Source organism: Hyperolius riggenbachi, chromosome 5 (assembly GCF_040937935.1).
Source record: "Hyperolius riggenbachi isolate aHypRig1 chromosome 5, aHypRig1.pri, whole genome shotgun sequence".
Classification (NCBI taxonomy): domain Eukaryota; kingdom Metazoa; phylum Chordata; class Amphibia; order Anura; family Hyperoliidae; genus Hyperolius; species Hyperolius riggenbachi.
Genome location: NC_090650.1, coordinates 195,951,888 through 195,969,006, shown reverse-complemented (window position 1 = coordinate 195,969,006; position 17,119 = coordinate 195,951,888). Strand labels below are relative to the sequence as shown.

At 41.9% G+C, this 17,119-nt stretch overlaps 1 protein-coding gene across 3 annotated transcripts in view; it reads left to right on the top strand.

Annotated features, from left to right (window-relative positions):
- Window positions 1–17,119, top strand: part of COBL (cordon-bleu WH2 repeat protein) — a 609,262-nt gene that overhangs the window by 440,614 nt on the left and 151,529 nt on the right. For all 3 annotated transcript variants that reach the window (XM_068236528.1, XM_068236529.1, XM_068236527.1), the window contains one exon: window positions 12,949–13,066. In XM_068236528.1, the coding sequence (XP_068092629.1) occupies window positions 12,949–13,066 (118 nt within the window). The remainder of the gene's footprint in view (window positions 1–12,948; window positions 13,067–17,119) is intronic.

The following is a 17,119-nucleotide window of genomic DNA, read 5'->3' as shown; positions in this document are numbered from 1 at the left end:
AGAGTGTCAGTGTCTTGAGGTAAGTCCGTCTTACCTTTTAAACTGTTTTTAATTATTTTATATTTTTTGGGCACCTCCTTCCATCCCAGACTTATTTTTTTAAACAAATGTGTAAAAAAATTGCAATAAATGCATTGTGATATTTTGTACAGCATTTACATAATATTATTTTCATTGTAAGTAGCTGCATAAGGAAATGTCTGCATTAGCTAGCAGGTAAAAAATAGGCTAGATTTATTGTATTGTGAATACTAGAGGAAGTCCTCTTGGTTGTCAAAACAAACATTGTGTGCATTTTGTCGGCAAGGATGTCATGACCGGTGCAGAAGGACTTCCTCAGCTGGATGTAGACAACAGGGAAATATTGGGACACATGAAGTATAGGAAGTCTCAGCTATTTTAGTCAATTAATAACGCTGTCTTGTTTATGGGTAACTTCCTACCCGACACATCAAGCTTTACTTGGTAAAGTGTTTGAAAATGATTATAGGTTTATTAATTTTTAAAGGTCTCTGACCTTGACATGTTCTCAAGAGCTTGAGGAGTGAGAACAGTTAAGAGTGAGAGGAAATGAACCTTCCCCTTTATTTCTGTTCTTTTGTGTATAAGAAATAGTTGTAGTGAAGGCCAAGGCTATGTGAATGCTTTAGTAGGATATAAGTCAGTTCCCAAGAGCACAATACATAAATGTACTGTTCCAATAATTCTTTGTTTGTTCTCCCAAAAATATGCAAGATATGTTTTTTCAGGGCTTCCTCAAATGTGAACTTTGCTTTTTCACACGTCAGTGAAATGTTTGTCCTATGTAGATATCAGCATACAAACATTGGTGGGGTTGAAGTGGCAAAACTAATCAGACTATGCTGAAGTGTTTAACAATAATTATAAGAGAACAGTTTTTGTGTGTTGTGTTTTCAGTATATGCATAAAATCAAGTATAGTGGAGGAGGGCAGAGCAGGGGAGCAAAGGCACTGAAGGGTGCCCAGGACATGCTCTCAGGATTGGGCACCGTTCATCTAGTTAAAGTTGATACTACAGTACTGAATTTTACTGGTACTGAATTTTTTGTATGAATACTGAACTTTAATTGCTGTACCAATAAGTACTGGGCATGGAGAAATGTAGCACTTCTTTTTGACACGGCTAAGGTACAGGGCTTACTGCTATAACAGAGCAATTTTCATCAATGGCCAGAATCGCCTTCCTTTCCTCCACAAAGTTCTGGCACTGACAAAGAAGACTGTTTGGCTAGGTTTAAGCGACCCTGACTTTCATGCCAGTGCTCTAGCTATGCCCCCACCAGGCCGATTAATGGAGCTATGAGCTTCACACGCTCCTAGATCATCCAGGAGACCACCGTATGACAAGGAATGGCACTGGACCCCCGTGATAAGGGTATAACATTATACTATTCCTGTACATTTGTACATGGTTTCATTTCTTTAAAATGTATTGTATGCTATTTGAGAGTAAGGGCCCATTTCCAATGCAGCCGCACACATCTGCGAGACGCGCTGGCTTTTCTGGGTCTGCGGTTACGCTGACGAATCCCATGCACGGCTATGGGATTCCCACAGATTCAGATGGAGATGCCAGCCGAATTGCTAACGCAAGCGATTCGGCCGGCAGTGCCATTGTTTTCTATGGCAGAGTTTCCCCGTGCGATTTACCTGCGGGGAAACTCTGCGGATTCGGAGCAAAAACCGCTCCAGTGGAAACGGGCCCTTACTGTCCAGGTTATGAGAGTTTTTTTTATTTTGTTTCATGCCTCTGTTTAGAGAAAACTCAACCAATATTCCTCTTCAGGTGTCCAACATTTGTGTAGTAATAGCTGAACAAAACAAAAAAATATATATTACACTTCCACTATGAAATCTTTTTACAGTCCTGTCCCCAACTCTGGCCTCGTGTTAGTAAAATGAGAGACCTCTCTTTTATCATTTTACACTACAGTGCTAATGCATCTATTTAGATGTTTCCAGTGGGTCAGAATGCATATTTGCAAGCAGATTATATAAAGAATCTCAGAAGAGATCTCAGGTAGTTAGCAAGTAATAATGGCACCTATTAGGGCCCGTTTCCACTAGACGCGTTGCTATGCGGAAACCACTCCGCATGGCAACGCAAGGAAACAACAACCAATTCACGTCAACGGAGTAGTTACTGGGCTGGGCAAGAGTTGACCAGACCCCTTTCCCCCTTCTCCACACCACCACAATAGCCTCTTCTTTTCAGGACACTATATTTTTGCACTGATGAAATATCTTCTAGAGCAAGGAAGTACATAATAGGTTGCAGAGGAATTTTGCCAGATCAGACTAATGGTTTTCACAACCATGTGATTTTTTTCATAAGCGTATGACATACGCTCATTACTTACAGCAGGGAAAAATGTAACAGCTTTTCCTCCAGGCATCTCATTTCCCAACATCATTAATATCCATTCTCTTGCTCATTTTAACTTTCAGAGTTATGGTTACTTGTGTAGATTTCTCTAGCATTTTTCTGGATATACATTTTTTTATTGTGTTTAGTACACAAAAAGACATTAAGTTGAATAAACAGAAATTTAACTTTTTGATGCCTAGCCGCTTTTCCATATTAAAGTGTAAGTTGACTTTCAATTCAAGATTGCTGCACATCAGTGCTAAACAAACCATTTTGTAATGGGATGTTATGAAAATGACATTTTGATTATAATTTCAGCTATAATTTTCTAGATTCTAAATAAAAAGAACCAAACTGTAACCCCTTTATCTTATCTTTTGTGCATTTCTTTCAAGTGGCATAGTTCCAATAGATTGGCATACAGCTGCCATTTTCCCATTATTTAAGGGCAGAAAATCATGTTCGGGAAATTATAGACCTGTATGCTTAACATCAGTGTGCAAACCATCTGAGGGGCTTCCTAGGAGATGCTATACAAGACTTCATAGCAGAGAACGATATAATTTGGCAGCGTCAACATGGGTTTATTAAGGATAGGTCTTTTTTGACTAACATGCTCAGCTTTTATGAGGTAGCTGGTGTGGATGTTGGGAATGCTGTAGCTGCAATATACCGTACTTGGACTTTGCAAAGGCCTTCAATACTGTTCCCACCACAGTCTGGTGCAGAAGTTGAGGATGCAAGGACTGGGGAAGAATCTGTGTGCATAGATAGGGAACTGGCTTGGACACAAAGCAAAGAGATGTGGTCTGGTCAATGGATCATATTCAAAATGGGTGACTGTTAGCAGTGGGGTCCCACAGGGGTCGGTACTGGTACCAGTCTGCAACTGTATCTGGAATATGGAACTCAGTTCTAGGCACCACATTACAGGAAGGACAATTGCAGTTTTAGAGCAGGTGCAGAGACAAGCACATAAATTGATTAGAGGGATGTCTCACTTACCACGAAAGTGTAGATAAACTGGGCTTATTTAGTCTGGAGAAAAGACGCCTTAGAGGAGAGATAATAAACATGTATAAATACGATACTTTCAAGGGCAATATAAAAGCTAGGCAGATGAGCTTTTTCCCCTAGGCTCGTGCAAAGGACCAGGGGACATGATCTGCGCATGGAGGACAATTTTTTTAGCCATTTATCTAGGAAAGGGTTCTTTACAGTAAGATGGACCACAGGAAGTAGTTATGGCAAAATCTATATCCGCGTTTAAGGGGGGCTTAGATGCTTTCCTTATGATTAAAGAGATCCATGCACTAGGTAATTCCCGGCTGTGCTGATCCAGGGATCTTATCTGATTACCATTTGGAAGGATTTTTTCCCCCTTTGGAGCAAAGTGGAGCATGCCTTGTTAGAGTTTTTTGCCTTCCTGTGGATAAACAGGGATATGTGAGGGTGCAGGCTAGTGTTGTACCTTGGCTGGTTGAACTAGATGAGTGAATGTCTTTTTTCAACCCAAATAACTATGTAACACTCCTGAATTCTTATCTTTGTTCATGACTAATTTTTGGACAGTGCAAGAAGACAATGTAAGCATCCTCAGGTTAATTTTTCATTTACTGCAGGCATCTCTTTGTATTTATTGTTCTGATAATAAATGAGATTTCATCTAACATCAAAGATGTACATATAAAGCCTTGCATACACACTAGGAGTTTCTCAGCCGAGGCTGCCAATTGGAACAACCTCTGCTGAGAATCTAGCGCATGAACAGCGGTCCCAGATCCCCGTCTATGTGTCAGCAAGCGATCAGCATGTTGGATCATCTCGGCTGAACGCACGCCAAGGGCAGCATTCTCCTACTCACCTGCAGGCTAGTGACATGTCTGTACAACATTGGGCCTTGAACTGTCATGCAAGGGATTGAGAACCAATTCCTGTCAAGTGACAGTCCACAGAAATAAATCCTCAGCAATTAATGAGCAGAGTCACATACTAGCATGTACCATATTCATTTTTTTCTGGAAACCCCAGGTTTTCAGAGATCAGTATTGAAGCAGTGCGGGGGAAGTACTATAATGACCTTTTCCTCGTGCAAGCAATGTTACTCCTGTACCATGTACTCCATACTAGCCTCCTGATGTTATGATGCTGGGAACTGGTACATACGACAAATGAGGCTGGCTAGCATATAGGGCACAGCAGCACTACAATCATTCCTGACATAGGTCAAGGTGACTATAATACTTCTTTCAGCACTGCTGTGAATAACAATTGTTGTGGCATGCAAAAGGAAGAGGAACTATTAGAACACTAAGCAGCACTTTAAAGGCTACCCTTAAGTATAAATTAAACATTAAACAAGAAGGTTGTTTTATATAAACTATAATGAAATCCCTGTGATTTTCCCCCCAAGAAAGTCTCGCCTGTAATTTCTCTATGCCTGCATATTTTCATGTGGCCAAACCTCCCATTAAAAAAATTGTTTTGTCTACCAAGCATGGAGGTGGTTGTGGGAGAAGTGACTCATCCTCTACTCCTCCTTCAGGATAGTTGAGGCACTCATTAAATCTTGCATTACTGAGAGCCTCCTTTTTTATTATATTGAGGTCGTCAGGGTTCAACTAAAAAACAGCATGGATGTTTTTTTGCCGCCCCCATATTTGGAGGGGGGTATTTTGTGACAGAGCCCAGGCCATTTGGAGACACCTGCAAGCCATCCACAAGATGGAGGCACCATGCATGCCATCCAAATGACTGCAAGAGAGAAATAGGCAAACTGCAGCTTGGGCAAAGGTGTATATTTTATCTTAAAGTGAGACTGAAGATAGAGGTATACGGAGGCTGCCATATTTATTTCCTTTTAAGCAATACCAGTTGCCTGCCAGCCCTGACGATCCTGTGCCTCTAATACTATTAGCCATAGCCCCTGAACAAGCATGCAGCAGATCAGGTGTTTCAGACTTTAAAGTCAGATCTGACAAGACTAGCTGCATGCTTGTTTCTGGTGTTATTCAGATACTACTGCAGAGAAATAGACCAGCAGGGCTGCCAGGCAACTGGTATTGATTAAAAAGAAATAAATATAGCAGCCTCCGTATGCCTCTATCTTCAGTTCCCTTTTAAAGACAGAAAAATTACTATGCCTGTTTACCGATATGTCCAATTGATCTGAGGTATCTTTTAAGGGGGAACTATACTGTGGGCTTTACGTTCACATAGTGGACACTATAAATTAGGGATTACTACATATGAGACAGTAAAAAATTGGAGGTAATTTAATGAAAGGGTACTGTAAGTAGGACCACTATGTATGGAGGCAACGTAATATGTAATAATTATAATGACATTATGAGACATTAAGGGGCCTTCTATGAGACACTATACATTGTAGGCACTGTATATGGAGGCATTGTAATGGGCTTGGATACAGTATTAAGGAGCAATATAGTGGGAGCACTAAATGGGACAAACATGGAATGTGGGAATGTAATAGAGCACTGTAAAGAATGCTTAGAAGGGGAGGTGCATTTCTGACACAATCCTTCAAATACAAATTAGTGCTGTGGAAAAGATGCCACCTCTGGATCTCCTCCACACTGCCAGAATGAGGTCGAGGTCCACCAGGATTTTGCACGACCCCTCCCACTCATTCAGTCACTTCTTGAAACTCCTCCCATCAGGACACCTTCTCAGAGCCATCCTCTCCAGGGCTACCAGACGCAGGAGCACTCTCCTACTGAACTACAACCCCCCCCCCCTCCCCTCCCCCACCAGGTTGCAACACTCTAGTCCTTTGGGAAGCATCACTTCACCTAACACTTATCCCGAACTTCAAGCACTCCTGTGCCTAACCTTCCGCACTCCCTAGCTGTTAGTAGTCCCTGCTCTTCCACTCTGCTCTGAATGCTTGCTCTGATGTCTGTAGCATGTACATTTCTCATGTTGCCAATGCCATGTCAGTCTTGTGTACTGTCTGTGTAATACTGCCATTGCCATGTGTACCACAAAGAATTCCGGGTATGTCATACGAATAACTTGGCAAATAAAGACAATTCTAATTCTGACATGTGGGCTCTTATAACCAAACTCAATTTTGAGTCCATACCCACTTTCCAGAAAAACAAACTAATTTTGTTAAATTAACCTATTTTCCCCATTTTACCAGTCAAATGTTTTATGTGTACAGTACAAGAAGTACACAGAAAAATTATGCCTTTATATCAAAATCATATATTATCACAATGCTTTATAACAGCAATACAATTAAAAGTGCTGTGAAAATAGCCAAATACAATTCATGTTTTTTATGTACAGTAGCCCTGACTGTTTTAAAATTGTAGCTGGTGAAACATAAGAAAAGTTTCAGTTTTTCTATTTCTTCCTTTTAAAATACATAGAAAATAAAACAGCGTTAAAAGAAAGACTAGAGTGTCTCCCCAAATAAAAACAACTATCTATCTGTGCCATAAGATGACATTGCAGAATCTGTGGGAACGTAGCTAAAAACATCAACACCGCTGACGTGAAGTGGTTAAAGAGTGTGTGCCCTTAAAGGACAGCTATCATGAAAAGCACTCATTTATGGAAACACTCTGCATTGTTACTAACAAAACCAGGAATAAACATTCATTTGTTTTCAAACACATATGACTCTGTGTTCTAAAATTAGTTTTAAACTTTTTGGAGAAGTGACAGGGAATTAAACCAAGCCATGTGGAAAAGGAGGAGAGACTCATCTCATATTTACATGTTTAAAAATTGTTTGGCAGGCCTTCCATCTTCTCAGCAAAGATCTGCCGTGGGGAAGGGGGTATATTGCCAGTTACACATCCTCTGGCTGGCAGAGACTAAACTATAAAGCAGGGCTCCTAATTTATATGATGTATATGCATTTATCTCTTACAAATAAGTTTAAATGTACACATCTTCTTTGAGACCAGTGTGCACATCTTCTGTGATAATACATGAATTCAGTGTCTAGTAGGCATGATTAAATTAGCTTTTTTTCTGGTTCTCTTTCACTTTAGGACAATTAAATTCATTGAAGTAACTAAGTCTCACATCAAATTTACCCCCAACGGCCCTGATCATTTGGTGTGTTTATATTAATTGGGGCCAGGGCCGGTTCTACACTTTTTGTTGCCTGAGGCAAACTTGTGAGAATTTGCCACCCTGATTAGAATGATCACGCAGTACATGAAAATGTTCACCCTCAGTACAGGTAGGTAGGTAGCCAGGTATAGGTGTTCCCTGTTTAGGGTAGCCAGGTATAGTGTCCCCCCAGTATAGGTTGCCAGTATGGTTGCCCTCATATAGGTAGCTATTATTGTTGCCTCAGTATAGGTAGTATAGTTGCCCCAGTATAGGTAGGTAGCTAATATAGTTGCCCCCAGTAAAGGTAGTATAGTTGCCCCAGTATAGGTAGTGTAGTTTCCCCAGTATAGGTAGGTAGCTAGTATAGTTGCCTCAGTATAGGTAGTAATGTTGCCCCAGTATAGTTGCCCCGGTATAGGTAGGGAGCTAGTATAGCTGCCCCCAGTATAGGCAGTAAAGCTGCCCCCAGTATAGGCAGTAAAGCTGCCCCCAGTATAGGTAGAATAGTTGCCCCGGTATAGGTAGTATAGTTTCCCCAGTTGCTTCTACCAACTGAACCCCCACTCCTCCCCACGGCCGACACTCACGTTACATTATGAGCTGGCGGTCACTTCCTCTTTGCTAGTCTCTGGCCCCCTTGCATGTTGCTGCTACACAGACCTTACATCAGAGCGGCCTGCTGTGACAGGAGAGCCGCCCGCCTCCTATCAGCATGTGTATATGTGCTGATAGGAGGCGGGCCGCTCTCCTGTAACAGCGGCTCAATGGGTCGCTCTGATGTGAGGTCTGTGTAGCGGCAACATGCAAGGGAGCCAGAGACTATTATAGAGAAGGTGACTGCCAGCTCACAAGGCGGCCTCGGGGGGAGGAGGACGAGATGCAGCTTCAGCGCCTATGCCGCCTGACACAAATGCATAATTTGGCGTCATGGGCAGGACAGGGCTGATTGGGGCAACTGATTAGAGTATTGCTTAGGGATACATTGTATTGGATGGATAGTGTACTGATTAAGGGCTCTGCCTCTGACACAGGAGACCAGGGTTCGAATCACAGCTCCTCCTGTTCAGTAAGCCAGCAACTATTCAGTAGGAGACTTTGGGCAAGACTCCCAAACACTGCTTACTGCCAATAGAGCGCATTCTAGTGGCTGCAGCTCTGGCCTTTTAAGTCTGCCAGGAGAAAGTGCGATATAATTGTTTTGTGTCTGTACATTGTGATAGTACTTTGCTGATTGCCTGCAATCAGTATGGTCTTTTGCGATGCAAGCCATATTGTCTCCAGTATTGTTGATGTCAATACTGGAGACACTATGTTCTGATGTTTGAATAATAATAATTAATAATTCCTTTTTTTGTATTGTGCTTTTCTCCTGTCGGACTCAAAGCGCTTGTGAGGCAGCCACTAGAGTGCACTCAGTAGGCAGTAGCAGTGTTAGGGAGTCTTGCCCAAAGATCTCCTTACTGAATAGGCATTGGCATACTGAACAGGCAGAGCCGAGATTTGAACCCAGGTCTCCTGTGTCAGAGGCAGAGCCCTTAACCGGCACACTTTCCAACCACTTTCAGCTAGGGAGAGAACAATAGAGTCCATCTAGTTGTGTCTGGGCACCCCAGAGGAAAAACTTTGCCTGGCTGTCTACTGCTATAATGCTCATTTAGAAAAGTGGAAGGATACATTAAAAATGCATATGAAGTAAGAAGTGATGAAACATGTGGGAAGAGAACAGTGTGATGACGCAATTGATAAGCTTATTTTTATAATGAATAATGCTAACTTTATTACCTTATTGCGTATTTTTAAAATGTATTTCTTGAGATGAAAGAGACACAATGAAGAACTGCTGCTGTTCAACTTCTCTGACTTTAGAGAAACTGTGATTTATAACACTAGATTATGAACACTTACAGTAAAAAAAAAAGCAACACAGGAGAGTAGCATTGGTAGTTGTTAATATGTGTATCCATCATGCTACATGTCACTTCAAGGTCATTTTAAATGATTAAAGGACACCCGAAGAGAAAATAAACGAATTAAATAAACGATTGTATCTGTCTTCCTTCTCCTACAAATGACTTAAGATATTCCACAGTTTTATTTTATGTTTAAATCTACTTTTTAAGTTTTAACTGTTTTATTGTTTTTGCTCAATGACACATTCATTGAAGTATGCCAGAGCTAAAAATCAATGAACCATTGGCCCTTTTTATCTCTTTCCTGCTCTCAGAAGCAATTTTCGGCAATGGAAAGTGTTCTATAGTTGGAATTTCTTATCAGTGAGGGTCACACTGTACTCACTTCCTGTCTGAGTCAGGACTGAGTCAGCCACTTATATTCCTGATATTTAACTCTTTCAGGCAGAGAATGAAGCAATAGAACACAGCATAGTTATCAGTGTTCTTGGCATTGTACATACCCATGCAGGGCCGGCCCGCTCATGAGGCGGGGTGAAACATTTGCCTCAGGCGGCAAATCTGGGGGGGCGGCACCCGCCTCTGCATGGACGCTGGGGCCGCCCGCCGAGCTGGAGGGGTAGAGGGCAGAAAGGGGGTATTGGGCCTAGCGGCGGGGAGGGGGGTCGGACCCCCCCCTCCCTCGCCTGGGTCCCCCGATCTGCGCTCCTCCTCCAGCGTAAAGTACCAAGCAGCCAGCGTGCATATGACGAAGAGGCAACGGGCGGGGGAATCACTCACCTCTTCCGCGTTCCATCGCGTGCTCCACTGACGTCACTTCCGGCAACGCCGCCCACTGTATTGTAAGTGGACGGCCTTGCAGGAAGTGACGTCAGTGGAGCGCACGATGGAACGCGGAAGAGGTGAGTGATTCCCCCGCCCGCTGCCTCTTAATGATATGCACGCTGGCTGCCTGGTACTTTACGCTGGAGGAGGAGCGCAGATCGGGGGACCCAGGCGAGGGAGGGGGGAGTCCGACCCCCCTCCCCGCCGCTAGGCCCAATACCCCCTTTCTGCCAGCTACCCCTCCAGCTCGGCACTCCCCACCCCACGGCTGGGGGGGGGGCGGGCGATTTTTTCGAATCTTGCCTCAGGCGGCAAAAAGTCTAGGGCCGGCCCTGTACCCATGTCTATCTCATCATGTCACATGTCACTTCAGGTATCCTTTAAACATGCAGAGAGGGCATATACATACAATATCAAGCACCTCATTACTGAGTAACCACTATACCCACTTTCAAGGTATACCCAGACAGCTCATGGTGCCCTAGAACTACCCGGAAGGTATAAAGTGCATTATATTCACATTTTCAGTGATTCAAACATCTCCCAAAAGCTTGCAAATCTCAAGGAAATTGTCACATCCATGTTAAATGTCAGTCCTGCCAAATCAGTTGCAAATCGCTAATATAACTGTTTGGCTAGGCAAGGGTCATTTGTCATTTGTGTCATAAAACCTACAAGACAGAGAGACAAAATATTGTCATGAGCTTGTGTGAAAATAAAAAATGTTGCAAAGTTTTTTCTGCAGGCCTTCACAGCTTTGGAAAGTTAGCCCTCAAGCCATTTTATTCCATGTCAGATTTAAGTCTGGGGTTTTTCAAGGCCAGGATGAAAACATATTCATTTCAGTTTTTGTTTTGACTGCATGTACAAGATGTTATCAGGTTGCAGCCAGCTACTGAAAGTGTCTTTGCCTGCCTTCCACAGGCTGTGAATCATGAGGTTGTTGTAGATAGACATAGGTATGTGAAGTCAATCAGTTCCAGCAATTCCAGCACCTTATTTCAGCATACAGAAACAGTAATTGCACTTATTTGACGCACCTAAGATGCAAGAGAAAACTTGAATTTAACACATAACATGTACTGCCTTAGCAACAATTACATTTTTTAATGAAAGTAAACATTTAGCATTGTGTTGTTATCTTTGTCTAGCTTTTCTTGATGAATATATAACAGTCATGCTTTTGTTATTGATGTTAGGAAGAAGCAGGCATATGTTGCAGATGACTTTTGCTAAGTACTGCCACTGCACCCGCTTAAATGCCCAAAGCTGTCCAAATGTACAAATTGTTGTAACTTTAGAGAAAATCACAAGTGCAAACTCTGCCGAAAGAGAGGAGGGTGATTGAGACTGTATCTTCAAAATTGAGTATGCCTCTCACATATGTTACCAACAGATTAGACCAGTGGTTCTCAAACTTTTCTGGGTGAAAGCATCCTTGGCGATTTTGAAATTTTTTTGAGGCACCCCTATGGGCTGTCGATCTACTGTCGCTCCCCCACTGCGTCTGACCGACACCCCCTCCCTCCCCCCTACACACACACACACACACACACACACACACACACACACACACACACACACACACACACACACACACACACACACACACACACTAAAACCATGAGAAAGGATCCTTTCTCATCAGTGTCACTATCAGCAATAATTCCCCCACAACAAACAGCATCACCAGTTACATTACACACAGCCCTACCACACACAATCATTCATCACAAACCCTCTCTACAAACCCTCTTTACCCCACAAAAAAGGCACATTTATCCTTCAGAACCCCACACACACACTGTGGTCATCATTAGAGTCACATTTCCCACAACAATCAGAGGGCAAAAGAATTACACAACCCCTCCCCCTCCCCAAGTAACATCACATGTATAGCCCAAGAGCAATCACTTCCCTCACCAGGTAACAACACAAGTGAGGCCTTAGAGGAACCCCTCCCTTCCCCCTGTCAGGTGATATCATGTGTGGGGCCTGAGAGCATCACCATATCCCCCCTCCTCGTTAGAAATATGTGTGCAGCCCTTAACCACGCTACCCATACTCCCCCAACCTCCTTCTTCCCGCCCAGGGGCAGGTGAGGATGCTTACTTTGCGCTGGCTGGAGAAGGTAAGCAGAGTCCATATGCCATAAGTGGCACGACTGGCTCTACTCGTAAGATTTTTTGACAGCGCATGTTTTTTGGGCAAACACGGCCGCCAATTGGTGTACTCTGCCCCTGGCTCACAGCGATGTGGGGCTCTGATTGGTCCGCTGCTCTCTGCTGTGTGCGGATACAATACACTCTACTGTACCCGCCCACAGGAGCGATAACCGGATCAATCAGAGCTCCACATCACTGTGAGGCGGGGCCAGAGCACAGCAATCAACGGCCATGTTTGCTAAAAAAAAAAATAAAAAAATACATGCGCCGTCTAAAAATCCTATCTGTATAAACACACAGCAGGGCAGAGAGGGTCCCTGAGAACCGCTGGATCAGACATGAACCACACAACTAGATTTTTACCTATTAAAGCAGCAATTACTTCCTATTGTGGCAATGGTATATCATACCCAGAAAATCTTTGTAGCCATAAAAACAGAATTATTAGGTCAGTAACTATTGCATTCCTTTGTGACTGGTTATGTGATGTTTTTCAGCAATATGCTTTTTTTTAAAAATGTTCTTCTAGGCAAAATTAATTTAAAATGATTTTGCTCTGTTTCAGATTTATGCCACAATTCAAAAGGACCAGCAGAGAAAGAAAAGAAGAGCCCCACCCCCGCCGCCTCCTCATTTGCCAAATGAGACAACTGAAGATTTAGAGGACAGAAAAAGCTCCACAAGTGAGTATCAGCTGCCTGCGGGGTCATGCCTACTACAATTACATACAGTGTGCTGGCTGCATTTATCTATTGCAATTCCTATTCTGCAGATCACAATATCAAATATACGTCATTTTCATTTACCCATCCACAACAATTCAGCTTTCAGAGATAACATTTCTGCAGACTGAAAGGTGGATTGCACCATCCGCATTATGGTCATTGGTGACTAACATTTTAAAGTGATTTTGTTGTTTTAAGCTAACGTTCCAGAACATTTGGTAAATCAGGCATTTTTAAGAAAACATTTTGGCAGCATTTTTTTAACGTAATGCTTGAAAGCTGGAACTGTTCTCATTGATAAGGTTTTATTTTTGTTTACATTTGGTTTTCAAATCATTCCTCACTTGGGAATTGCAAATATAATTTCAGCTGCATAAGATATGAAAAGCAGTTATCACTTGTCTCATAATGGAGCAGAACAGCATTTTTTTTTCTAGTTTGAGTATAATGCATTACTTCTACTTAATTATAATAAAATGGCTCTTATGAATACTTTAGACACATGAGAGGACAAACATTATATGCAGTATGAACAATCTCAGGGCAGTTTGTAGACTACATGTCTATTTTGTCACATTGCAATTTTTCATGCATACCAATGAAGTTAATTTACATGAGATTTTATGTAATTACTACGGCAGCTATAGTTTTGTGTATGTAACAAGAGTTAGATAGCCTGCATTTTGCTTTAAAAGGGACACCCCCCTTTCATATTTATACTTTATAATGTATAATGTATTAAGTTCAGCAATATTGCATAGGAAAACAAGCCAACAGTGAGAGAAAATGAGGGCTGTTATATTAATTCCTTTAAAAAGAGAGAGAGACATTTTCTGTCTATTTTTTGGCAGTAGTATTTTGATTCACACATCTGCCACAAGTATTTTGTCACAGGAGTCAAACCACCTAATATGCACACTTGCAAGTGAGTAAATCAAAACGTAATAACTATAGTTGAGAAGCTAAACAGTCAGGCAGATAACCTATTAACAGGAAATCAGCAAGTGGTACCTTCTGTGCTCCTCTCATGTTAGGTTCCCTTATACTTTGTATCTATAGTTTTCAGCCAGAAGGTGGAGGTCCCGAGCAAATTGAATCCTGATGCCATTCTCCCTTTTTTCACATTCCTCTGTAAGATCAGATCACAGTCTCATCAGAGTGCTCCGTCTGCTCGTGGTGACCCAGAACAACTAGGCCCAAGGGAAAACTAAAACCCCCTTACTTAAGAGTTATGCTAAATATAAATTTGCCTTCTTAAAACAGGAGGTACTTGCAATTATTCATCTTAATTTAAACAAGAAACATCTCCTATGATGCATCACTACAGAATGCAAATCAACCCTTCATGTCGCTGAAGGCAAAACACACATCCAGATATGCTGGACTGCTAGGTAAATGAGTAAGATGATGTCCAGTTTGCTTTCTTATTAGATAAGACTAACAAAGTATATACACAGTGGTATATTTATTTATTTATTGTTTAATTTAACAAACCAGCCAAAGCAAATTGAGTAACATAACTGCATCGTATGTAAAATAGTGGCTGTGCGCTCCTCAGGTAAATATTAATCTCAATACAAATAAACCACTATCTCAATGGATCGCTAAACCCTAACTGCATCGTAGCTTAAAAGATACCAGAGCTGAGTTTGAAATTTAAAACTGATGCTACATGTGTGTGTGGGGAGGTGTTCTTACAGCACCTCCCAAGTGCCAGCCTCCCTCTCCATTTAGCTGCAAAATGCTCTGTGTCGTCCGGTAAGTCAGCGCCCTTTGACCCAGACATACTTCCCTGCACATGCGCAGTATGTCAGGTCGGCAGCCTTTTGACTGCGTTTCCTAATCGTCTTCTTCTATGTGAGCGAGGAGTGCGATCACAAGGCTGCACATTCAGGGGATGCTGGCATATGGGAGGTGCGGTAAGAATCTCCACACCTCCCCACACACACATGTACCATCAGTTTTTAATTTCAAGCCTACCTTACTCAATTTGCTAAGCTTGGGCTAGTTTGTTTAATTTAAAAAATGCAGTAAAAATCTACCTCTGTGTATATATATATATTTTGGAAGTCCTCTCTTCAAGCTCGTCTTGGGTATTCCTTAAGTGTTTATTTGTAAAGTTTTAACAGAAATTATAATAATATGATAGTAAATAATTTCTTACTCAAAAAATAAAACTACAGTGTGCGCCATTTATATGGATACACCTTAATAAAAGGGAATGGTTGGTGATATTAACTTCCTGTTTGTGGCACATTAGTGTATGTGAGGGGGGAAACTTTTCAAGATGGGTGGTGACCATGGGGGCCATCTTTAAGTTGGCCATTTTGAATACAACTTTTGTTTTTTCAATAGGAAGAGGGTCATGCGACACATCACACTTAATGGGAATTTCACAAGAAAAACAATGGTGTGCTTGTTTTTAGCATAACTTTATTCTTTCATGAGTTATTTACAAGTTCTCTAGGAATGCTCAGACCGGACATCCATAATGTGGTGATGCAATGGCCGACTTCAAAATGGCCACCATGGTCACCACCCATTTTGAAAAGTTTCCCCCCTCACATATACTAATGTGCCACAAACAGGAAGTTAATATCACCATCCATTCCCATTTTATTAAGGTGTATCCATAGAAATGGCCCACCCTGCACATATCTGCTTCATTAAGCTTGTGATACTGCTTCCAACCTTTATTTATATCAGTGCCAGTGTGTGCACGTTAGTGCTTTTGAGAAATTAATTATACCACAAATGTATAACATTTACTCCATCTACTAATGAAATGTTACCTAACACTATCTTTTTCTTAAAAGGATTAAAATATATATATATATATATATATATATATATATATATATATATATATATATATATATATATATATACACAGTGGGTTGCAAAAGTATTCGGCCCCCTTGAAGTTTTCCACATTTTGTCACATTACTGCCACAAACATGCATCAATTTTATTGGAATTCCATGTGAAAGACCAATACAAAGTGGTGTACATGTGAGAAGTGGATCGAAAATCATACATCATTCCAAACATTTTTTACACATAAATAACTGCAAAGTGGGGAGTGCGTAATTATTCGGCCCCCTGAGTCAATACTTTGTAGAACCACTTTTTGCTGCAATTACAGCTGCCAGTCTTTTAGGGTATGTGTCTACCAGCTTTGCACATCTAGAGACTGAAATCCTTGCCTATTCTTCTTTGCAAAACAGCTCCAGCTCAGTCAGATTAGATGGACAGCGTTTGTGAACAGCAGTTTTCAGATCTTGCCACAGATTCTCGATTGGATTTAGATCTGGACTTTGACTGGTCCATTCTAACACATAGATATGTTTTGTTTTAAACCATTCCATTGTTGCCCTGGCTTTGTGTTTAGGGTCATTGTCCTGCTGGAAGGTGAACCTCCGCCCCAGTCTCAAGTCTTTTGCAGTCTCCAAGAGGTTTTCTTCCAAGTTTGCCCTGTATTTGGCTCCATCCATCTTCCCATCAACTCTGACCAGCTTCCCTGTCCCTGCTGAAGAGATGCACCCCCCGAGCATGATGCTGCCACCACCATATTTGACGGTGGGGATAGTGTCTTCAGAGTGATGTGCAGTGTTCGTTTTCCGCCACACATAGCGTTTTGCATTTTGGCCAAAAAGTTCCATTTTGGTCTCATATGACCAGAGCACCTTCTTCCACATGGTTGCTGTGTCCCCCACATGGCTTGTGGCAAACTGCAAACGGGACTTCTTATGCTTTCTATTAACAATGCCTTTCTTCTTGCCACTCTTCCATAAAGGCCAACTTTGTACAGTGCATGACTAATAGTTGTCCTATGGACAGATTCCCCCACCTGAGCTGTAGATCTCTGCAGCTCGTCCAGAGTCACCATGGGCCTCTTGACTGCATTTCTGATCAGAGCTCTCCTTGTTCGGCTTGTGAGTTTAGGTGGATGGCCTTGTCTTGGTAGGTTTACAGTTGTGCCATACTCCTATCATTTCTGAATGATCGCTT